This window comes from Rhamphochromis sp. 'chilingali', assembly GCF_963969265.1.
Source record: "Rhamphochromis sp. 'chilingali' genome assembly, chromosome: 5".
NCBI lineage: Eukaryota > Metazoa > Chordata > Actinopteri > Cichliformes > Cichlidae > Rhamphochromis > Rhamphochromis sp. 'chilingali'.
Genome location: NC_137932.1, coordinates 14,580,912 through 14,605,180, shown reverse-complemented (window position 1 = coordinate 14,605,180; position 24,269 = coordinate 14,580,912). Strand labels below are relative to the sequence as shown.

At 40.0% G+C, this 24,269-nt stretch overlaps 2 protein-coding genes across 2 annotated transcripts in view; both read right to left on the bottom strand.

Annotated features, from left to right (window-relative positions):
• Positions 1–4,888: 4,888 nt before the first annotated feature.
• opn8c (opsin 8, group member c) lies at positions 4,889–10,424 on the bottom strand. The gene is made up of 4 exons (XM_080883181.1): positions 10,307–10,424; positions 8,805–9,098; positions 8,351–8,682; positions 4,889–6,136 (listed from the first exon to the last, which is right to left on the bottom strand). The coding sequence occupies exons 1-4, from the start codon at positions 10,407–10,409 to the stop codon at positions 5,639–5,641; spliced, it is 1,227 nt and encodes a 408-aa protein (XP_080739307.1). The 5' UTR covers positions 10,410–10,424; the 3' UTR covers positions 4,889–5,638.
• A 1,976-nt stretch (positions 10,425–12,400) lies between these two features.
• Positions 12,401–24,269, bottom strand: part of ppp2r5a (protein phosphatase 2, regulatory subunit B', alpha isoform) — a 61,044-nt gene continuing 49,175 nt past the window's right edge. The window contains exons 5-13 of the mRNA XM_080881926.1: positions 23,080–23,210; positions 19,697–19,756; positions 18,683–18,791; positions 18,307–18,360; positions 18,093–18,143; positions 17,883–18,002; positions 16,439–16,566; positions 15,502–15,603; positions 12,401–14,479 (exon numbers count right to left, since the gene is read on the bottom strand). Coding sequence (XP_080738052.1) covers positions 14,236–14,479; positions 15,502–15,603; positions 16,439–16,566; positions 17,883–18,002; positions 18,093–18,143; positions 18,307–18,360; positions 18,683–18,791; positions 19,697–19,756; positions 23,080–23,210 — 999 coding nt within the window. The 3' untranslated portion in view covers positions 12,401–14,235. The remainder of the gene's footprint in view (positions 14,480–15,501; positions 15,604–16,438; positions 16,567–17,882; positions 18,003–18,092; positions 18,144–18,306; positions 18,361–18,682; positions 18,792–19,696; positions 19,757–23,079; positions 23,211–24,269) is intronic.

The following is a 24,269-nucleotide window of genomic DNA, read 5'->3' as shown; positions in this document are numbered from 1 at the left end:
AAATTTGGTGTTTAATCTGGATTCATGTTGTGTTGTCGCCACCTACTGGTGGGCCTGAGTGTGGCGCTTTGTGGTGCGCATGCTTTGGGGTGAGGCTCAATTAAGAGCACGTGTCACCAGAGACTGAAGGCTCGAGCCACAAAGAGAATGCTGGCCTGTGTAAAGGGTGGAAATATAGAAAATATGGACTACAATTGCTCATGAATGTTCAGTAGAAAGGCGCACACGGTATGTTGGTGCATTTACTTTGTGTGTATGTTTTATTTGAGTTGTAATTTTTGTTCTGCTGATGTAATATCCGTGTTTTTCATTGATCATTTCACCATAGTTTTTCACGGTGTTTGCTGGTGAAAAGAAGATTAAAATACTGGCTGAACATCAGTTGGAGCATGGCCCTTTATTCTACTTCGAACATGAAAAACCTTCAGGAGCAGTTACAACATTCATGCCCATGATGAGTGTATGTAAACCTCTGACAACAACTCTTTATTTCAACACAATAAATACTCACAAAGCTAATCACCATTTCTCACTGTGCCACTTTTCAAGGCCATAATCAGACAAAGAAATTAGAACAGTTTTGTTCTACTACAAAACATTAAATAAATAAAGACTATATTCTTGCCTTTAATGGTTTCTATAGACGAACGATGAAAAAAAACAACTTTTCCCAGAAAACTTTTGTTTTGCTAGACAAAGAACATGAAGGTTTTGTGATTCAGAAAAATGTTTTTCTTGCTCTCCTTTCACAGCTGTGGCTGTTAACCTGTGGTTTTTGTGGTTGATTGTCGGGCCAATCCCTTTAACTTGAAATCATGCTTGCCAGTGTACTGTGGAGGAGAAAATGTTTTTTCAGCACATAATAAATGTCATTTCTCTGGCAGAGAGAACCACTCACTGTAAAAAGTCCCCCAGCTCAGGTGCTATTTTGATAGAGCTGATGGTATCTCACAGCAGACAGACTAAACATCAGGACATCACGAATGCCTGAAAGTGTCTCGAGATAATTTGAAGATATCATTTCTAATCTGGCCACGTAACCTCACACACTTACTTCCTGCTTTATATTTGAAAAAAAAGATAGACAAACACAAACTAGTCCATAATAGTGAAGTGGAAGAAAAATGATGCTTGGTGTTCAAAAAGTTTTACGAATAACAGGGCTCTCATCCCCTAGCCCTAATTACTGGCGATGTAACACTAACTGAATTCTGTTGGGCTGTTTCTACCACCTTCGCACATCTACAGACTGCAGACTCTGACTTTTTTGCACAATAGCTCCAGTGCAGTCAAATTAGATGCAGGGTGTCTGTGAACAGCAGTTTTCAAGTCTTGCCACAGGTGCTCAACAGGATTTAAGTCGGGCTGTATGTTTAAGGTCAAACCTCCTCCCCATTCTCAAGTCTTTTGCAGCCTTTAATAGGTTTTCTTCCAGGTTTGCCCCGTGTTTACATCCATCCATCTTTCCATCAGCTCTGAGCAGCTTCCCTTTCCCTGCAGGAGAAAAGTGTGCCCACAGCATGATGCTGCCACCACCATGTTTTACAGCTGGGATTGTGTTTTCAAATCAATGTACAGTTTTGCATAAAGGCCCAAAGATTCAATTTTGGTCTCATCTGACCAGGGCACCTTTGCTGTGTCCCCTTCATGGCTTGTGGCAGACTTCTTATGGCTTTCTTTCAACAATGGCCTCTGTCTTGACGCTCTTCTATAACAGCCAGATTTGGGGAGTCCAGATTTTCCCACCTGTCAATCTCTGCAGCTCCTCTAGAGTTAACGTGGGCCTCTTGGCTGCTTCTCTGATTAAAGCTCTTTGATTGGCCTGCCAGTTTACTGTAGGTGGCCTGCCATATCTTAGTGTTAAAAGCTTGAGATATGGTTTTGCACTTTTTTCCTACGTACTGTATGCTAACAGCCCCGTTCACCCAGTTTATTTTTTCATTTTGCCCTCACTCAGCACTGAAATCTCAAACCTTCCTACTATGGGTCACAGACAGAAATCTCTTTATTACACCTGTCCTGCAAGAAAACACAAGCTCCAGAAACTCCAGAATTAATTTATCAGCAGGGAAACATTCACACAAACAAACAAACAGGACCTTTGCCTTTCTGTAAAGATTTTGAGCTGGCCACGATCCTGGAGGACTCTGTTTAGTCCTGTTTGGAAAAGTTTCCATGCAGTTATCAAAAGCTCAGCATGTGGCCAATTCAGAGGAGGCCTCTGTTTTCATGACTGGTTTGATCTTTCCTGTCTGCTGGCAGTGATGGGCTTGTTCTAAGAATGTACTAATTTAGTCCATTTAAAAAGTTTTACAGTTTATTGTTTTTTTTTAAATGGTATAAATTGTGAATACATGTGTAAGAGTATCACATTCGAATCAAATTAAAAGTAATACATGATTGATGATGTGTTTAAATATACTAGTGTGCAAAAATGATTAAACACAGAAACAGAATGTACCAAAAAGAAACAAAAACAGTAGATTGGAGCAAAGACGGGACTATATATGAGCACACTGAGGTGAAATTAAACCAAAACAACACACAGAAAAATAACCATCCATCCATTTTCTTAAATGCTTCAATTGAGGGTCACAGGTGGGCTGGATTCGTACACCCTGGACAGGTCGTCAGTCGTCAGAGATGATAACATTCATACTTAAGGCCACTTTAGAATCACCAATTAACCAAACAAGCCTGCATTTGAAGTACCTGGAGAGAGCCGCGCAGTGGATTCGAACCCACGACCTTGTTGGTGTGAGTCAACAGTGCTAACCACTGCAACAAAGAGCAAATGATTAACACGGAGGTGCGACGACATTTAAACGAAGGCAGAGAGAGAAACATGAAAGCCAACAAATATAAGCAAGTGCATTGCAAAAAGCTATGATAGCTAAGCATTCAAAGCATTTTCTGGTGAGTGTTTGGCGTCATTGTAATATTCCAGATGAAGACCAGCGAGATGCAATTAAGCTCTCCTGCTGATTTGGATGATGAGGGAAACACTGAGCTGCTTTGTGGCTCATCAATGCGGCCTATTGTCAAGAGAGGTTACATCATCGCCAGCACATAAACAAAGACCGGCTACACATCTCACTGCTCATCTTCAAAGAGCTTTGATAGAAACACAGAGTCCAGGATTTTGGTGCCTTGGTACACTAAGACAGAAATGTCGCCCTCTTGGTCACGTTCAGTCCGTTTGTTTTTTCTGTGCATGTGTGTGTAAAGCGCCTTGAGGTGACTTTTGTTGTGATTTGGCGCTATATAAATAAAATTGAATTGAATTGTTTGTGCATGCATGTAACTTCACACACACACAAAATCTGTGGGAAACTGTTTGGCGGTCTGCACAAGCATCAAGCGTCAAAGCCTCTGCAAAAAGCTTGATTAGCATACCTGCAAGCTGATCGTGCATGACTTTGATAATTATCTTTTTTTTTTTTTTTTTTATAGAAGCAGTAACTGTTTTTAGACCATTCTGTGAGACGGGAACAAACTGTAAACAGCAAACAGTTGCTCATTTACACTGGAAGGTCAATGTGTATCCTCTCATAGCTCAGCTTTTGCGCTACAGGAAATAATACATCTGCTGTGCTTCACTATGCTGTGAAATTTCAGTTGTTTAGAGACACATTTACACAAAAATCAAGGCACCACAAGTCATTTGAGGAAGTGCCTCTATAAGCTTTCTAAACCCCAGGAGCTCTAGACAAATCGTTTAGCCACTGATCACCATTTCAGAAGCTATTAAGTTATTAGACAAGCATTAAGACACGAGACGAAGCCTCGCATTTCTGCTCTGTGAGGAAACTTTATTGCTTTGGTTCATGCAGCTGTTGAACCCTCAGACAGCTGCATGGTCTGAATAAAAATGCGAGAATCCTGAGAGATTTTGAAAATAATTACAATGAGAATAGACCGGTGTTGGAGCCTTTTTCTCAGTTAAGATGGATCTGGTCTTGTATTAATGTTTCTCATTAATTTCCAGACACTTCAGCTACACTTAAATGTGAATGAATAAGCATGATAATGAGATAATAAAATGTCAAGGAAGGGTGCGTTTATTTTAAATATGCGACACGAATGGCGTCACTGAAGATCAGAGTTCCCATGTTTAGTATTTAGTTTGCGCTCTTTGGGCTTTAGGTAGGGCTTCTGTGAGGATCAGACTCGGCCTTTGAACCAGTAAATAATCATGTCTGGTTGGAGTTTTTCCATCTCATAACTTCCTAATATTTCTTTGTTGAACTGTTCTTTTGCTAAAGTCATCCCAGCCGTCTTATTCTTTGAGGTTATGGATTTTTCGCTCCTTCACACCAGTTCTTTTTAAAATAGTTGTCAAGGATTTGTGTTGTTCATCTTTAAAGTAAACTTCTCACATGCTCTATTCACAGTTTTGTGGTCCAGTCTTTGTCAACCGATTTGAACAACAATTTTGATTTTTGTACTTCCGATCAATTATTCTGTTGTACTGCAGACGCACAGAGTCAGTCCCTTTTAAATTATTAATGGCACCCAATAATGATTAGTTTTTATAATCAAGGCTTTGTTGTTGTTGTCGTCATTCAGAGGTATTATTACATTTCCACACTGATGAAGTGATTTATTTATTTCAGAAGAAAATATTTAACTAAATAAAAAACAATTTAACTGGGTTTCCCCAGTTGTGATGAAATTTCGTGGCACAGTCTGGGCTGACAAATCATCACCGCTTTCCCCAGAAGTTAGCTGTTAGTGTGGCAACATAGGGATTAAAACACTGATGATGAATCATTTATATTAAGACATGCCTAAAAAACCCACAACAATGGCCACTATGCCAAGAAACAATATTTCATAATGAAAAAGAAAAACAAAAAAAACAAACAGGTTTTGAGTTGTTTTATAAGTTTATTAAAAATGAAACACTGAAATGTCCAAATTACATAAATGTTCAAAGACTGCAAGTCTCGTTTTAAAAAAATGAAATTCCAGTGTCAAGCTGAATTCCAGTTCGTCTGACGCCTGTGAACAGTCCTCACATGCTTTCTCTCTGAGTCGAAGTATTTGGACACACACTGGTCGAAATACGTTCTCACAGTCTCACGCATAAGTTACAAAATCAGCAAATGCAGTACAGAGCCTGCAAACGTATCACATGCAGGCAAGTTATTGTTTGAAAAAGAGGACAGCGACAAAGATACATTCACTGATTGTGTGTGAGTGTGTGTTCAAAACGTAGTCGTGCAGAACGGGCAGACTGGTCGCAGCTTTTCTCAAGAGCTGCTCATCCAAACAACACGAGTCAAGAAACGAGACAAAATAGCAAAAAAAAAAATATCTGTACAGTTTTGATGTGGTTTTTACCTCTTCAGCTTTCTTTACGATCAGTTAAGACCACATAGATGATGACATTTGGTAAAAGTTTCTTACTGTAAAACTTCCCCAACACACACAGAGTGGTGCAGGCTGCGGCCACTGCAGGGGAAAGACTGGCAACACAGAATTAGCCCAAATATGTGAACTGCTCATCTCAGTGAACTCAAATGCAACACTACGTGGTACCCTGGCCCACGTGGGTTAGACTAATGGTTGTTGGGATACATGATGAAGTCAGCAATTTCTCAAACATTAGTGAAATGACTCCTAATTAATTTGTTTATATAGAGATAGGCATGGAGGCCCTGGCAGGTTTATTATTGGAGATGGTGGAGGCTTTCTTCGATGTGGAGCCCCAGCAGGTGTACACCAGCCTGTCGTGGTTGTTGCTGCTCTGCAGTACTTTGCGTTTATGTTTGCTTTGAGTTCCACCCTGAGACGAGCCCAATTTATTCTTTTGGCTGGATCCTTGTTCCTGGAGCTGAATATGGATGGGGTTTGGGGCCTGATGGGCTGTGGTAACGTGGACCCCAACTCGGTTTCCTCCCAGCTTGTGGTAGGTTGAGAGAAGCAGCCGGTGGAGCTCCCGCTGGAAAGTCTTGTTGAAGTAGAAGTAGATGAATGGGTTGTAGATGTGGGAGCTTTTGGCGAAGAGGGCGGGAAACACGAAACCCTCCGGAGCCATGTACCGGTGCTCCTTGTGGAAAATGAAAAGGAAGGACACGACAGTGTAGGGAGCCCAGGCAATTACAAAACCCAAACTGATGCAGAAAAACATCTGGAAGGGGAAGCGACAGAGTAAAGAGGGTAAGTTAGTACACTGGAAACTAATCAGAGACCTGATGAATCATCTCTGACACACAAATAACTTGTTTCCTATGAAACGATCCATTTTCAAACAAAGCAAAGATCATGTGGTGCAGCAGACTGAATATTTCATGTCTACACTTTCCTAGTAACGGATCTCGTACGGTCATGTGAATATTGACGTGTTCAGGAAAAAATTATGGCACTAATTCTATTTTTAAAGCGACACGAGTTTCTTTTAAATATAACGATATTTTTGTTATTTTTACCTTCACTTTATCTTTTCCATCTCGTGTGGTTGGAATGAACCCATTTCCGTTCCCTTAAATATTAATAGAAAAAACATAGCAGAGGCAACTCCTCCCTACAACCTCTTGGTCATCTGGGCCTCACACTGTGTTCTGGGCCTCGTGGGCTCTCTCCTGGTACTCTGGATTTCTTGAATTTTTTTTCAAGGTCAGCTTTGACCTCGGGTGCTAATAGTGAAGGTCAAGGTCAAATGCTTAACCAACCTAGGTACTCGTATCCCCCAAGGTTTAGATTGTTGTAAAATACGAAGACAATCGATAAAAAATTGTGAGTAATATAAAGTTGGTTTGTTGTGACCTCGACGGGATTTTCAGCAAATTTAAATCAGCTTGAGCTGTTATTGGTATCTACCATCACAAAGAAATGTGAAATCCTGTGGACAGTAGAGTGCTAACAAACACAAATAGACAAACGGAACTGATTACATCCTCCCTTCCATTCAGAGGAAGAATACATCGATTGATGTGGCTGAAATGTATCTGTGATAAACTGCAGGACAGTCAAACATTCAAAATCAAAGGTTCTACAGACAAAAGACAAGTCAAGTATAAAGTGTGACTCAACTTGGAGAGACAAGAGGCTCAAATGTTTAGTTCTGAGATAACGCTGGAGGCTCTTCTTCCAGCTTCAAAGTCTCTAACAGATACATGTCATTATCAGCTTTGTTCAAAACCCTGTTACATACCAAGATATGCTGTTGCCTTAAAACTCCAAGAAGATCTAAGTTTAGATCCGATCTCCAACCACAATAAAAATGCACAGAGGGCTAAATGAAAGCAATGAGTAATGACTGATGAGTAAAAGATGTGAATGCCTGTACGACCTTCACAATGCATTAGTACTGTGATACCTCTATAACTGATAAAGTCTGATCTAATGCCACGAGGTCAAAGTGAGAATTTTACAGAGAAAGGTTCGAAATGATAAAAGCTCCAAAACTTAAAGAAAGATGCTTCATTGCTTTCTTTATTACCTCCTTTAAGATACACTGGACCATCCCATATGAAAGGAAAGGAGATATAACTGGCAACTAGCATGTAAATACTAATTATTAGCCTGTTTTTCATTTAATGCCATACCCTGCTGTTGTAATATTCATGGTTCACACCCAGCCTGGTTTTGCTGCAGGCCTCTTCCTGTCAGGAGGGACTTCTTCCTTCCCACTGTCACCAGCTGCTAATATATTGCAGGGTTTTTACTTTGCAAGATAAAGCATATTGAGATAACTCTATAAAGACAGTTTATTTAACTCTAATTCTTATAAAGTTTTTGCCTTGTGTGCCGAACATAGTTTTACATGTAAATGGAAAAAAAAATCTCTCTAATTTCTCTGGATCATCTGCCTCCATCTCCATCCTGCCTCTAGCATCCTCCTCTGTTACACCTCTGCACATCCTGCATCACTACATTCTTGAATCTTCTCTGTGGTGTTTCTCTTTTCCTCCTGCGTGCCACCTCCTTATTCAATATCCTTTGCTGCATGGTCACTTAATCATTTCCCCAGTGTGAATAGACAACATGAGCTGAGCTCAATATGAAAAGCATCTGGTTTCACTTTATAGGCTAGTATATATTAATTTTTCTTTAAAATTACAGGTGTGGTATTTGAGTGATGTTTTTCACGGGATATTCGGGTTGTTCTCTTTCATATGACCTGACTAGTTTGGTGTAGTTATCTGATGATGAGGTCAAGGATCAGTTATCAGGAAGAGACACGGGTGGTCATTTTTGGCACTATTCGACCACTGATGGAGAATTTCCTGTTGGTGTGCACCCAGCAGCAAATTCGAGCGCTGCCTGGACTGGATTCTCTCAACATTCTCAGTTCATGTGTGTTTGTCAAGTCTGCAGATATAATGTAAAGACTGAAGCTCACCATGGAGAGCCGCTTCTCAGCGCGGCGCAGGTTGTTGCGGATGCCCCTAGCAGACAGCAAGTAGGAGAAGCGGGACACCTTGTAGAGGATCCTGCACTGCGACACCACAATGAGGAGGACGGGAACCAGCGTGAAGCAGGCAAAGGAGCAGATGACATAGAAGGCATCCTTGGCGGAGGTGTGATAACCCTGCCAGGCGATTGTGCAGGACAGTCCGTAAGGCTCGGGGACGTACTCGCCCCAGCCGAACAGAGGGAAGCTGGACCACACTGTAGCAACCAGCCAGATAGCACAGCACAAGAGGCGGATGTTGGTTCCTTTCAGCCACACAGCTACAGCAAGAAGGCAAAAAAAAGGATAGAGACTGCAAGATTGGGGGCATTTGGGACATGAGTTACATGAAACTACTACTCTTAGCATCAAATTCTTATTAACTAACAACAACAGTCCTCACCGTAAGCCAAGCTGTAGCAGGTCTTTAGGTAGCGGATGATGCTGATGGCAGTGATGGTGAACATGCCGCACAAGCCGAAGGTGTAGCAGCCGAAGCCGTAGTAAACGCACGTGATGTTTTCTCCCAGCCAGGCGTGGTGGAAGGAGGACAGGATGGCGAGCGGGTAGAAGCAGATGCAGCTGAGGAAGTCGACAACAGCCAGGTTGACGCACAGCAGCTCCGAGCCCACCATCTTCTTCCTCCTGAGGTAACAGATCACCAGCACCAGCCCATTCCCCATTACAGAGAGCAGAGCTGCACCGGGAAGAAGGTCAGAAGGAAACTGCTGCATTCGTTTAGCATTTGGCCTCTTTGGAAGCAACACTATTTTTATAATTGCTATGACCAAAATGTTAGCAAACATTTAGAAAGTTTTTGAGACAAAGCAAAAAATGTTTACATATTTTATACCTTCAAAAGGGCATCGTTATTACTTTAAAGTGAGCGTATCCCATGGAAAATGTTCCCATCAGATATGCCAATGTCAGTTTTACTTAAATAGCACATTTAATTACAGATAATGTCAATGTTGTTTAATATAAAGATAAAAACATAGGCTCACAATGATGCCTCAAGGCAATTTAAAAAAGCAATATAAAAGTATACATAAAAATAAAATACAACACACTTAAACTCTTAATGCCGAGGGTATCATATTTGATAACTGAGGCTTTCTGACTACATCAGTGCGATTTGTTTTCCCCTGAAAAAACAAAATAAATTCCACAAAACTCACATAAGCAAATACATTTTGATTTTTTCAGCCAAGATTCCTGTTTTGATCACTGTGTTTCAAGGACAACAAATAGGAACAATTTTTTTTGTTCTTGACTTTTTGGAGCAGCAACAAATATTTCCCTCTTATTTTGCGATATCCAGCTGTTAATATGAGTGTTGCTCATTAGTTTGAGAATCACCTGATGTCGGCAGATGTTGTATACTTGTGTGGAAAATCTAAGAAAACCATCTTTAGCAGAATAACCTTCTTATGGGCACTTTGCACTATTTGCCCAGCAGTCTGACATGCTAGGAGTTCATTTTTAGGTCGTACATATCAAAGTGAGAGCCACCATGCAGAATAACTGGATTATTGACGTCTTAGAGGCAAACCGAGCACACATTTATATGAGTGACAACACAATACAGGTTAAATCCTTACTTATAGTTACTGCTATTGCAATGCACACCTTCAGCGCTCCTAGTCAAGTGTAACTAGTTTAATGAGCGACTGAGCCCTGCAGACAAATAAAAGTCAAATATAAGATCTGAGAAGTTCACTGAAAACGAACCAATGGAAAGAAAAAGAAAAAGAAATGATTAAAGTTTAAATACTTTATATTTAGTGGAAATTAAAGCACTTTTTATAACTTAAAGGCGTGAATTAAGCTTATCAAAAAAATAGTCAACAGCATTTTTGTTTTCCAGGTAAAGCAGAAATAGAGAGAACAGATAACTCAGCATACCGATGGAGAAGATGGCCAGTCCCACGCATATGTCAGCAGCTGGGGTCAGTTTGGAGGTGAAGGCGGAGGTGGTCCGGTTTCCATCAGAGGAGTTCAGAGGCATCGGTCGCTGCTGCTGGTGTTGCTGATGCTGCAGTGGCTGAAATCCAGTCCTGTTTGTCAAAGGGAGATGAGGCTGACTTTCTTTTATGCATGGGGTTCTGTCGCCATGGTAACTCAAGTGTGTGATGTCCGTCAAATACACTGAGGATGGGGATCCAGGAGCTCTATAGACAAGGACGTTATAAGGACTTTGGCTTAACTTGCAAATGCCACCACAATATCTCCAAGAGCCTGGGCTTTAACAGCCTAACTAGCTATTTTTCCATTTATTCTAAGGTATTATAGTTTAGTTTATTTTTAATCCTGCAATATTACGATTCCTTAACATTTTGTTGACTTCAACTTAAAACCACATCAGAGAGCCAGAAACTGCAGTTCCTCCAGCGGCCAGTTGAAGCTGGGTCTATAAGAGAGTCAGACTTCCACATTAAAAACAAAAAACTTAAGAGATTAGATGAACTTTTCACAGCGTGGTACAAAGACTGGTTTTCATTCTTTGTGGCTTATTTCTGCCCTCACAATAACTATAGAGAAGGTGGTGTTTTATAACTGAAGGTGGCATGGCTGCTTTCATTTCCACCTGTAGGTGGATCATCGCAAGCTGTGTTTATGCTGTGGTTCCTTTTGAAGCATTTTTAATGGGAGTTTTTTTTGACTAATATAGACCATCTGGGACATTTATGATTCTTTTTTGGTGAGTGAATATTAAGTGTTTTAGTAGTTTGGTGCATTAATCACCCTCTCATCCAAATATGACACTTCTGGCCTCAAAAGACCAACATGTCACCATGCAGAGGTCAGAAACTGATAGGTGACGTCTAGAGATCTCAAAAACCTGCGCATGGCTCACACACTGTGAGCCCAATGCACAAAATTGTATTTGCTAAACTTTTCGGAAGATTAAGTGGATTACATGCAAGTGTACACTCCTGAAAGCTGTGTTGCAAAACCTGTTAAAACTAGGACCTGCTGTTTCAGCTGCTAAACGGAGATTCACTTGTGGTTCTTTTCGAGCCACACATTTCTTGGGAGACGTGTCCGTCACCTCATTTTGCACATTTTAATATGTAGACATGGTGAAGATGGCATGCTGAAGTTCAAACTGAGCATCAGAATTGGGAACAAAAGTGATATAAGTGACTTGTATGGTTGTCAGACAGCCTGCCTCAGACAACCATCTTTAGGCTTCACAGAAGATGGCCTAAAAAAATGAAAACATCCAGTGAGCAGCATTTCTCTGGGTGAAGATACCTTGTTGACGTCAGAGGAAAATGGCCAGACTGCTTTGAAGTGAGGAAAACTGAGTAACCCAAATAACCACTCACTCATCCAAGATGTGCAAAAGAGCATCTCTGAATGGACAATACGTCAAGTCTTGATGCAGATGGTGATTGCAGCAGGAGTGACACCCGGTGTGGGTTTCCTGTGTCAAGAAAAGGAAATTGAACTACAGTTCACATGGGCAACACAGAATTGGATAAATGCAAGCATGAAAGCATGGATCCATCAAGCCTTGTATCAACTGTTGATGGCGTAATAGTGGGGGGGGGGGGGGGGTTCATTTGCATGTCGGAGGCTACCTGGTTATTGTTGTTGACCCTGTCCACCCCTTTATGACCTCGGTGCAATCATGTTCTGATGCCTGCTTCACAAAGGTTAGAACAAACTTCTGGTGAGCTGATTTCATGAGCCCTTCAAACCAAAAACCAAGTATTTAAAACTTAATGATTCAGATAATTGATCTACATTTGAAAATCCTTAATTTTATGCTAAGTTCCCATGTATTTTCACTCCTGTGCAGCAATGCTGGTATAATAGCACCACATCAGGGCTGGTTCTGGTCCCCGAGCTGCACAATAGGAAGCATAATAATCATCACTGTTGCTTATGGCAGGTCGAGGCACCATCTGCTGACCTCTATGAAGAACTGCAAGAAAGCAAAAAAGTCAAAGGAGGAAAAAAAAAAAAAAAAAGACAACTGGAGGCTTTGAGTAGAAAGATAAAGTAGACTTTATTTAATGGTGAAACCTAAATAAGATCTGTGATTACAAAACAGGCTCCCCATGTAGTTTCTTTCAATGTCACAGAGGCTGGAATGCTGTACTGACAGAAAAGGCATCAGAAAGACTTGACCTAAAATATAAAGCTTGAAAACTACGAGCTTCAGAGAGAGTCGAGAGAAAGAAACCCTCTCACGAGTCGTTCCTACAATTCAATGGCAGTTACAATAGTTTAATGAAGACGTTCAGCAGTTGTCAACATCAGAAACTGGAGAATAAAAGCAATCGTGACTTCATGAAGTCTGTAGAAAAGAGACAGTGAAGAGGCATAGATGGTAAAAGAAAGGGTTTCCTTTGTTGCACTACGTCATAAAGGGCCTCATTTGGTTAGGACATAAAAATACATGGTAGCACGAAAGCCTTCTGTGCATCAAATGTCTAAGACGCTTGGAAGTCTTTGCACTGACTACACTTTTCTCAGACCACTGAAATGTTACGCTGTACATTAAATCAGAAACCAAGTGGCATTTTCCCTTTAAGTAGCCTCCAAGCTAACATACACATATACACCCACGCGACAAATATACACTCAAGCGCATCCTGCATCCCCATCATGAGCCAGCTGCAAAAAAAAAGGGAAACATCCAAAAATATTCGGGTTATCAATACACTGGAAAAATATAGCACTGTAGGTCTCTCTCTTTTCATTTTTAAAGGAATAGTTTAGCAGCTTGGGAAATATCAGAGTAAGAGGTGAAGATTGGTTTGAATAAGCAGCCTGAAGCTAATAAAGTTCACCCACCAGCTTCTCCAACTCTAACACCGCAGGCGTCTGCATGGATTAAACAAACCACATCTCTTTTTAATTTTTAAGCTTTGGAGGTGCTGTTTGGGTGGATTTTATTTCTCAGGGTAGAGCCAGGCCAGCTGCTTCACATTCACCACATATATTCAACCTCTTCCCCTCGCCTTAAAAAAAGAAACAATGCTGAACTCCTCCTTTAAAACTCCAGTTATTAAGAAAAATATTTCCTTTGTTGAAAAGCTCTTTCTCAATACTTTAGTGTAAAGGATTTTATAAACACAGCTCTGCATTTTTCAAATCGGCATCACCCAGATGAATACAATTTTACCAACACCTGAAACACAAAAATAAGTGTTTAGTCTTATTGTTCATTAAATTCATCGTCTCAGGCAGAGTCATTTACAGAGCGCTCACTCTATATCTGGGATTAATATCTCTATCCATTTTGGCCATCTTTAAAAAAGGAAATGGTTGTGTTCTTTAGCTTTCCTGTATCTTAATGCACACCAAATGTTTACTTTTTGGGTCTGGTCCCAAACACCCCCCCACCCCACCCCACAAAACAAAAAATAATAATTTTTGCCGTTCTCTTAAGTGTTGGCAGCGATGAGGAAAAAGCACATTAAAAATAGACATCTTTAAATAGCTGTTCAGCTCTTCTAAGTGCAGCACAAATCGGAAACATTGAATTCAAGTCATCGTTATCTCCTCCCCCGTCTCCGCGTATCATACAACGAATATACCGAAAAGAAACATTTTCAGTTAAGAAACTAAATGTGAAAGGATAAATCTTTGATCAGACAAATAAACAGTATACTGCAGCCACACTGTAACATCCAAAAATAGTCTGAAGTTGAAATATAGATTTTTTTTTTCTTGCCAAAGAAATGCTGGCGTTCACTCTAAGTAGATTTCATATACTGCTGAGGTGTGATTTGTGTTTTTACGTCTCTGTTGATCCTACCCCGGCAGTCCTGAACGCAGCATCAAACCGTTACAGAGTAAAACACTGACGTCCGGTGTCATTTGGCACATGGGGTGCTCTTGCTGACAGCTGCGGTGGCGTCGGGGTCTTTGTTGTCTGCGGTAATGGCAGCGGCGCTCCTTTCCTGGTCCTCGTGGTTACTGTTACTATTATTGTTGTTGTTGTTGTTTTGGACACTCGGAAGCCCGTGGCTGTTGTTCTGGACCAGCGGCATGTCACCGAGCTTCAGCTCCTCCAGCTTCTTCCACAGCTCTTCTCTCTCCTGCTCCTTCTTCTTTTCCCTGTGAAACCACAGTATTTAAAAACAAAAACTAAGCAAAACACCAGACACCAGTGTTGATATCACCAAACCAATAATTTTCATCACAGTTTTAATCAAAACAACCTATTTTTCCCTAACGAAATAAAAACTAATGCATGAGGACAAAAAAATATGATGAAATTCATAAAAACAAGATGTTCTGGAGAGATGACATCCAATCTGAACTAATTAAGCTGTGTAGTAAGATCAGATGCACACATTTGATCTGACCCTGGGGAATCAGGAGAGGGCTTTGGCTAACAACGTGACAAAACGTGAACACCTGAGAGGAAGTGAAGAGACATAAGGACACATTTCACATCTGATGTCAAGGAAAATAACAGACTAAACTGTGTGTAGCAACGTTCACTGGTAAAAACAAGGTTTTACATTTTATACTTTAGTCAGTTATTATATGTAGTTGACAAAAACTAAAAGAGCATAAATGTCCAAATTATAATTATGATTAAAACTAAATGTCTTGATCCTCTAAATTCGCATTCATTATTACAAGCAGAAATATTGTCAGCCATGCTGGATATAATACTCGTTTTCTTCCTTTTCCTCCACTCTGCTTCTGGTTGCTAAACATTAAATGAATTTGCATGAGGAGGCGTGAGTTTTACTTTGACCTGCCGACACTCGTCTTCTGCTCCCATTCATTAAAACGCCTTCTGCTGTGTCGGCTGTGCATGAAGTGATCTGTTCACGCATGAATGTTTGGCAGTGACTAAACGACAGGTGAATGTTGTGCAATTAATGAATAATCCTGTGGTGGGAAGAACACAGAACTTGGGTGTAACGATAAATGCATAAAACAAACCAAAATGACCATTTCTTCACTATTAAACATTAAAAAAAGAGATGAGATCAGCAAAAACATTCTAAATGATTTCTGAAGTTATGTGTCAGAGGCTGCACAGCATTACTTTAACACTTCAGAGACATTTTTCCTTTAGATAACAGAAACACGACAGGAAAAAGAGTGTTTGAGTCACTCACCGTTGCCGGTCTGCTTTATAGGAGGACGTCAACTCATCGAAAAGTGTGCAGTTCATCTCCATCAGCGTCTTCAGCACATTGTAGACTAGAGCTACGATTGTCCTGCAACACAACAGAGACTGCCATCAGCAACACAGCTGTGAAATGTGCATGAGTGGATGTCATATTTCGCTGTAACTGTGCAGAAAATCTATTTGCTGGTGAATCATTCCCAAACCAGCCAACACTCTAGTTTTCACACACATTTCTCCATCTCCTAGTGACTTTACATTTTTGTTAGAAACTTCTGTAGTTTTTGTGATGCTCAGACCTTGTTTTAATAAATAACTGGATTACACACACCCTAAAGTTTTGTGTGTGCGTGTCAACAAGTCTCTAAGTGCCAAATGGCAATTGACAACCTGAATCGAGAAGTGCGAGCGCAGCTAATCATAAACAGGAAGGCAAATCAGCTGAATGAATTAGCCATATTAGCTTTAGCTTCACCGCTTTTACAGTGAAAACAGTACAAAGCGATGCAGAAACACGTGTGAGCTACATCCTACTCGTAAATGTGTGTGACAGGTGACTGTTGGCTTCAGGAAAGCTTGAACAATATTCATTGTTTTAAGCTTTCCAAGTTAACCACTCATGATCAAAATCCCTGTAAGCGGGTTATAAGAGCATGCACTGTTCTCAGAGAGGTTTGTAATACTTTGACCTCCAAGATCTATGCTAAATGATGTGTGAGACGTGCCAGACATGATGGTGTCTTTTTGTCTCGCCTGCCATGTGTACATGTCAACACATTCTTAAGAAAAGCTCACGAGAGCAGCCTTAACACAGACACAGCAACAGGTTTCAGTGCACATTTTCATAGATGAGGTTGAAAGCGGTCCTTTGACTTTTATTCATTACATAACAATTGTTTCTAGCGCGCGGCGATCACGGTACATACGGATTCCAGTGTTCTTTGGAGATTCTGTACAGGCTGCCAAACATGATGGGAAGGATCTTGTCGATGTTCTCTTCGATGAGGCTGAGGATGTACTCGTTATTCCAGAAGTAGAGCGCCCGCTCTGCTACCTGCAAACACAGAGAAAGAAGAAAAACTCCAGTTTAAACAATGAAAGCTGACTGGAATTTGGGAGTGTTATGATAATGATGCTCAGAAAGTAGGGGACCAAAGCCCTTTCAGACATGTGCCTCTTGCATAAATCCAGCTTTACATGGGTAATTTCTATGTAGCAGTCATGATAACACGAGAAAAGCTGTTGGTTTATAAGACACTTCAGGCTAAACATAATTCAGTTTTCTTATTTCATTAAGGGTTTTACACCACTTTTACATGTGCACTGCAGCCTATAGGTTGAATCAAAGAACGTAAATGCTCAACACAATTTTATCAGACATTCGATTCATTCATTCAGCAGCAAGGTCTACGCACGGTCTTTGTGAGACAATTAAAGAGAACAGTCTGGTGATTTTCATAGCTTTCAAGTGGCCATTGAGTGTCCTGCTTCCTGCCCTGACTAAACTAAACAGAGCCACGGTTCTCAAAGGAAGCGTTTGTGTGGCTTGTGATAAGTAAAGCATTAACTAATGTACTAGCGGTTCATGTTACACTACAGAAACACAGAACAGACCATCTGAGCATTTCCCTTCAATATTTAACTCCTGTTCTTGCCAACATAATGATCTAAGCCTTCCATTACTGAACAACCACAGCTGGGTTCACAGAAGTAACCCGCAGAATTAAAATCACCCTGAAACATCCCTTAGTTACGCTGCTATTGGCTTCGGTTTCCAGGGGATGCAACTACTTTCTGGTATTATAACTAGCTTGTGTTCTTTTGCTCTATGTTCCTCTTTTCACTTTCCCCTCATTCACCAGCCAGTTAAAAGATATTGCTGCCCATAACCCAGTCGGGTGATACAGGAAGTCTTTTCGTGTTAAAGGTTTTTTTCTCCCCACGGTCACTGGGCTGATCATAGGGGGCTACCTGATTGTTAGGGTTTTCCCTTGTAGTGTCTTTAGCTTTCAATAAAAAGAGCTATGAGACAATCGTTGTAGTAAACTGGTGCTACAGAAATAAAACTGAATTAACTGAAATATTAACAGCATCTAACTAATGATTAATAAACTATAAATCAGCAAAATACAAAATTACTAACACAAACCACCACTACCATCAAAAAAATATATTACAAATATTAAAAATGTTTGATGCACTTTTTCTTTAATGTGCTGGTCCTCAACCCTGAAACAGCACTTCCTGTAGTAAGAACATGTTGGGCACAGATGACCACCTTCTGTACTTCTTATGAGCAACACCACCTTTCGTGTGTGAAAAACAGCTTTAAAGATAAACTTTTATACTGCAATATTTTTAAAAGCATACCTGAAAATGTGGATTGGTCACACATTTGGAGATCTGCTTGAATAGTGGCTCCTGGATCTTTTTGAACTGCGTTGGTTCGATGACATCCAGAATCTCTTCAATTTCGCCAAGAAACATCACCTAATTGGACAGGAGGTGCAGAATATTGAAATGTGGCTGGCAGCATACAGATTTTTAAACGTGTTGTCTATTTGTAGACATGCAGACTACCTCTTTCTGGCTGCAGGTTTTAGGCCAAAACTTCAGCAGACCACGGATCACCTTTGAAAAAGAAACAGAATATTCCTTGAGTTTTTCTCTCTCGTGTCAATTTGAGTGGGCAGCTTTTAGCATCCACAACACATTTCTCTGCAGTGTAGACAAATATAGTGCCTAGTCTTTGTGCTTTCAGTGGGAGAAATGATTAAAGAAAAGAAAAAAGTACCGGCTCGGTAAGCGTAGGATCCTTCTCCAAGAACTGCACCACGCAGTAGGCAAGCTGAGGAGCACAGATAAAAATAAACACAAACAAACCCAAAAATTGCATCAGACAAAGCAGGCATCACACCATTTGAAAATAATATAATTATTTTAATGAATCCACACTGTGTTGAACAAAGCAGTGAATTCTTAAATAAGTATTTTAATTTCCAAGCCACTAGAAGGTGCTGCAGTACAGAGATTACACCATCGCCTTGCTTAATCCTCCTGAGACAAGCAGCTTCATAATTCAGCTATAAACAGTCTAACAGTTTCTGTGCAATGGCACAAATCAAAACCCCCAATAATGTTTCCAGGACATGGTGAAGAGTTTCCTCTACCTGTGCATGAAAAAGAGCCAATCCTTTAGCTGTGTGTAACGGGATGAGCACCTTCATCAGAAACTGCTTGTGCTCGGCTTTCAGAGGCAACGCAAACCCGTTGATGATACTGCAAACATAGAAACAGCAGGACAACGTTAGATTACACACAAAACAGCAGCATGAACTGTGAGAATAGAGCAGAGCATGGCTTTAAAAAGGCCTGAAGAGCCTTTTACCTCAACATTAACAAGTAAAACTAACTCGCAGGTTATTGTAACTACACAAGATAGTGATACGTTTTCTTGTCACTGGTTGGCTGTATTGCACAAACCAATGAGGATTAAAACCCATTGAGACGTCCAAGTGGGCTCAAAAGTTATGACCAGGTCAAATTAATCTCATTCACTACCAACTGAGGGTGTCTGAGTGCTATGACTGCATGGTCAGTATTAACCACGGCCATATTGAGCAGGAAAATATGTGAGCACACCATCACATCATCGTTTTACTAATGTGAGGCCACAACCACACCTTTGCAGTGTGGGAGTCAACCAATAGGATCGCTCCCTCCATGATCACCACCTTCTATCAGGTAATATGCAACATACAATATTTCAAGATCATTTAGCATTTCATGATTATTTCTATGGTTTGTTATGCACAATTAATCAACACGGAGAAAGTGATGTTAACGACTTTGCTAAAATTGTTGAATCAACACATCAGGATCAAGGATTTGGTGGAATTTTAAGTGGTGTCCATGCAGGTTATGTTGTATGTGACATTGATCTTGAGCACAATTTTGATGAAAACCCTTTAGCTGATCACTGTAAGTGTGACTAAACTATGACCAATGGTAGTGGTTATTATGAATTGGGGATCATTTTATGGGTTTAACATCTTATATAACAAAGAAATCTTTCTTAGAAGTTACAATTTCATTCAATTCATAGATCAATAAACGTGTCTGATGATCAGCTTTAGTGTACAGTTACTGTGTAACTTTACATCACACAACATTTTGTCACTCACCTTCCCAGGATCTCTAACAGTTCAGCAACTCCATTGAAGTGTTCGGTTTCATATATGAACCTGGAACAGCAGCAAACACATTGACGATTGAAATTATCAAACACGTCACAACTGTGAAAGCAGAGCACCCTGATCAGAACAATTGATTAGCACCGCTCCCAACGCTCCGCTCCTTTCAAATGCTATCACTCTGATTTGGGATCCAAGTTGGGTAAGTACCATTACACTGATATTTCATGATTCCTAATCAAGAATACAAACAAAATTATACCATCATAGCCTTTATAATTAGCTAATTTATGATTGGAGCCTAAAAATAAACCCACAGAAAACGGGCATCGCCTGCATACTTGCAGCCAAAAGGAAAAAGCTAAATAAGTCTAATCTATGTAGGCAATGAATAATTATCTGGAAAAATCAAACATATTTGGCTTCACACTGGGAGGCTCTTATGTAAGTAAATGATCCATGCATCATTTAGCTCGTCTGTTTCGTAACACATTTCCATCTAGCTGTGCAGACCTGGTATGTACAGACAGAGCCTGACAACTGTGGCACTATTTTTATCCTCTACGGCAGATGGTCAAAGTGGGTGCACCCGTTTTGCCACCTTGCCTGTTGGAAATGACATCAAGTGTCCCCTGTTTCAATCATCTGAAGCTCATTGTCACGCAGCAACAGGAGCAGTAAGGACACAACACACTGCTGCCAGGAGTAAGTGACACCTCCAACTGAACCGTTTTACTTCTCCTGGTGTTTAAGGCCTGGAGTGAATCTGAGTGAAGACTTTAGCTCACTTTGTGCAAGAGGTGGTCAACTGAACAGACCAGAAACACTAAAACTGAAAAGAACTGACTGAATACATTGCTCATCAGTTTTTCAAAAATCTATCAAAAAACTTGCTCAAAACTAAAAATTTTTTACTTTTTTTTTAATATATCCAAATTTGAGCTGACACACTAGACTTCTCTAAGAAGTTAGTCAAACATAACATTCAGCCAATAAAAAGAATGTGCATGTTCAGGAATTAATTGCTGCAATTTGGTATCTTAATTTAAAAAAAATAATTTGCTTTACTATTTTTCTGCTTTTAAAACTAAATAAATAAATAAATAAATAAATAAAACAGCTAATTTAAAAATTCATGGACAACAACAATAATTATATTTTAGCATTAAAAATATAATTTTGATTAAAGAGCTTCTGCATATAGGTAAATTAACCATTACACAACATGATTTTGGTATTTAGAAAATGTTTAATTTAGGGTAGCTGTTGTTTGGTTCTAATAAATTTGTTGTATACCGCTGTAATACTTTTTCAGAAGAATATTTAGTTGATTTTATTGGGGACAGCTTATTCTGTGAGATATAAACCTTAAACCTCTGGTGCAGACGTGGAGAGCTGGAGTAAAGACGGTCAAGTCATTCCTGTTGCACTCCTTTGAAGTCTGCTTAAAGCCTGGGGTGTGCAGCCGGTGAATTGTAATGTAAAGTCATGCTGACGAACCCAGGGGGTTTTCTGTACGGTTGTCCGTATCCTCTCGTTAACAGTCAGATGATGAATTTGCATCACTGACAGAAGTGCAGTACCAAATACACCAAGACTCTCACCTGTTTAACAATCCCCTCAACATATCATGGTGTTAGAGGGGAATACATCACCACATAATGTAGCGCAAAAATGTTCATAGTATGCAAGTACATTTTTTTCATTTGTTCAATTTTCAACTCAATTCCATTTAATTTTATTTGTATAGTGCCAAATCACAACAACAGTTGCCTCAAGGTGCTTTATATTGTAAGGTTAAGACCCTACAATAATACAGAGAAACCCCAACCATGAGATGATCCCCTATGAGCAAGCGCTTTGGCGACAGTGGGAAGGAAAAACTCCCTTTTAATAGGAAGAAATTCAGGCAGAACCAAGCTCAGGGAAGGGAGGCCATCTAGCATCATTTGTTTGGGGATCGGGTGGGAACTTTTTTCATATTTGGTCGAACTTATATAGAAGAACCGTTAAGGAGAGGAGGCCAAAACAATATCTAATGATACCTCAAAACAGGTTTGTATTGGTTTTGTGCCTCTTCTTGTTTTGTTTAGTCAGAAATAAATGAAGATGATCTGATGACCCAATACTACACAAGTAAAGAAACATAATAATTCTTATTCTTGAAACAGTAGAGAAAAATATCAGATCTAAATACGTTGTTTAAATCAGATAACAAAACAAAAAACCCAAAACCCCAAAACAAAATGAAAACAAACTTTAAAGGTTTTGTGTCTTTAAGAGAACCTGCTAAAAGTAAAAACAAACAAACAAAAAAAACCCCCCACAATAATCTTGACATTTATTCATTAAAAAAAAAAAATCTCATTAAATGTGAAAGATTTTAGTCTGTTTAGTGACAACCAAAAAATGTAAGTGCTTTTTGGGTTTTTCCATAGGGGTTTACAGTGCAGCTGCTTTCCTGGCCCAACTCACTACAGATCAAATTGGGCTACATGTACTCAGTGAAGTGCTATAAAACACCTGTTCAAATGTATCCATTAACAGCTGTTAAACTTTATCCTTTCTTCTTTTTCTTCTCACTCTTTTTAAATTGTAAATATAACAAAAATTATCGTAAAAAGTTATAGATGTTCTTAGGTCTATTTTATATGCCCTTAATTTGCATTATATCCCAAAAGACTTTTTGATACCTTAACTAAATTTAGTGACTGGCTTATCAGGTTGAAACAAAAGCTTAGTCCCCCGAGAAAGTTCTTGTGTAAGACTACATACTTCACGGGAAGCTACTGCCTGTTGGTTTCTGTCCCAGAAGGCCAAGCCTCTAGTCCAGGGCTGCCCAATCCCGGTCCTCGAGAGCTACCGTCCTGCAGCTTTTAGATGCATCCCTACTCCAACACAGCTGAATCAAATGGTTTGATTACCTCTTCAGCATGCCATCGTGTTTGGCAAAGGCCTGATAACAAGCCATTCATTTGATTCAGCTGTGTTGGAGTAGGGATGCATCTAAAAGCTGCAGGACGGTAGCTCTCGAGGACCGGGATTGGGCACCCCTGCTCTAGTCTAACTCAGAGCAACTGGCTAATGACAGGTAAAAACAAATACAGGGAACAGGTGTTTGGATCTAGAGACATTCTGATTACAGGGATTTTCCCAGCTCAAAATGGGCCTCTAGGAGGTGACTACACACATGAATGACCGATGTGCATATATTTAAGATAACTTATTTCTGATCATTAAAACCAACCTCTTGTATGCTTGTGGTTACTGCTTAATTGGCGTGTTTTTTGGTGATTTTCTGCCACGTGTTCTTTAAAACCACATATAAGAAAAAATATGAACTAAGACACGTTTTCTACCTGCTGTTAACTCACCGCAAGAAAATGTTGTTAATCTGCTTCCTGATGAAGGCCCGCAATCCCAGGAACTTTCCATAAATTCGATGCAGGATGGTCTTTAGAAAGTCCCGCTCCCTTGGGTCCTCACTGTCAAACAGCTCCAGCAACTTTAAAGAGAAAGAGAAACACTTGAACACTTAGCACAGTATTATTAGGCCTTCTGAAGGTCGGTTGGTGGTCGTCACTGGTTGGACACAAAAGCGTATATTTTTAAATGCTGTGACGTGCTCCTCTGATTAATAATAGTCACGGTAAGATATAATCAGTCATCTTTTGAGTTTAGTTCATGACGCATTTCATCTCACTATGATACTACTATATGACTCATTCAATACACTGCCTCTGGTGTGCAGTGCGGCTCAATTTTGTATTTCGTAAATATGTAATGCTTTCTTCTTAATACTGAAATGTTGTGAAGATCACACACTGTGATAGCAGTTCTGTGTACCTCTTGGCTGTGTACAGCTTATTTTTGGAGATTTAAAAAATAAATCATTAAACTGGACTTCTTCATTCTGTGTGTGCGCGTGTTTTGTTGAGTGAAGTTCTAGTTCTAGTATGTTACTTAACATTAACTAGCAGAGCTATGTGTGTGCTTGTGCATTGCACCCATACAGATTATTAGTGCTGGACAGTATTTTTAGATTCTAGGGAGCTGTTTATTTCCGTGTATCATTTTTGCCCTACTGAGGAAAGTGAGCTGGGTAATTGTTTCGTTCTTGCTCATCTTAATTTTTGCATCATATGACAAGCTGGAAGTAAGAAAGGCGTTTAGTTAATAAAAGATCCCTCTGGATACACTCCACAGTACTCCTGATGGCCAAAAATAGTGCACGCTTAACTGCATTCAGCAGCACATCGCTACTCAAGGTGGCTAACTTGAAGTCTACCCACTCATCCAAAGATGTTCACTTCTGGTGAAAGAAATCCAACGCTGTCATAGTCAGAATTCTAAAAAAAAAATAAAAAATCATATGATGTCGTAGTGGCTATCAACTGGCATACTGCTTATGATTCGGTAATCAACTTGCTATTTCTGTATGTTGTCTGGTGCAGAGCAGCTACTCCCTATCAAAAAAGGGTCAGTTTACAGTCAAACTGCTCACAGAGTAAAGCAGCAGACCCACTCTGTGTAAAGAAAGGGGGAGGTGTATATTCAGGTTATA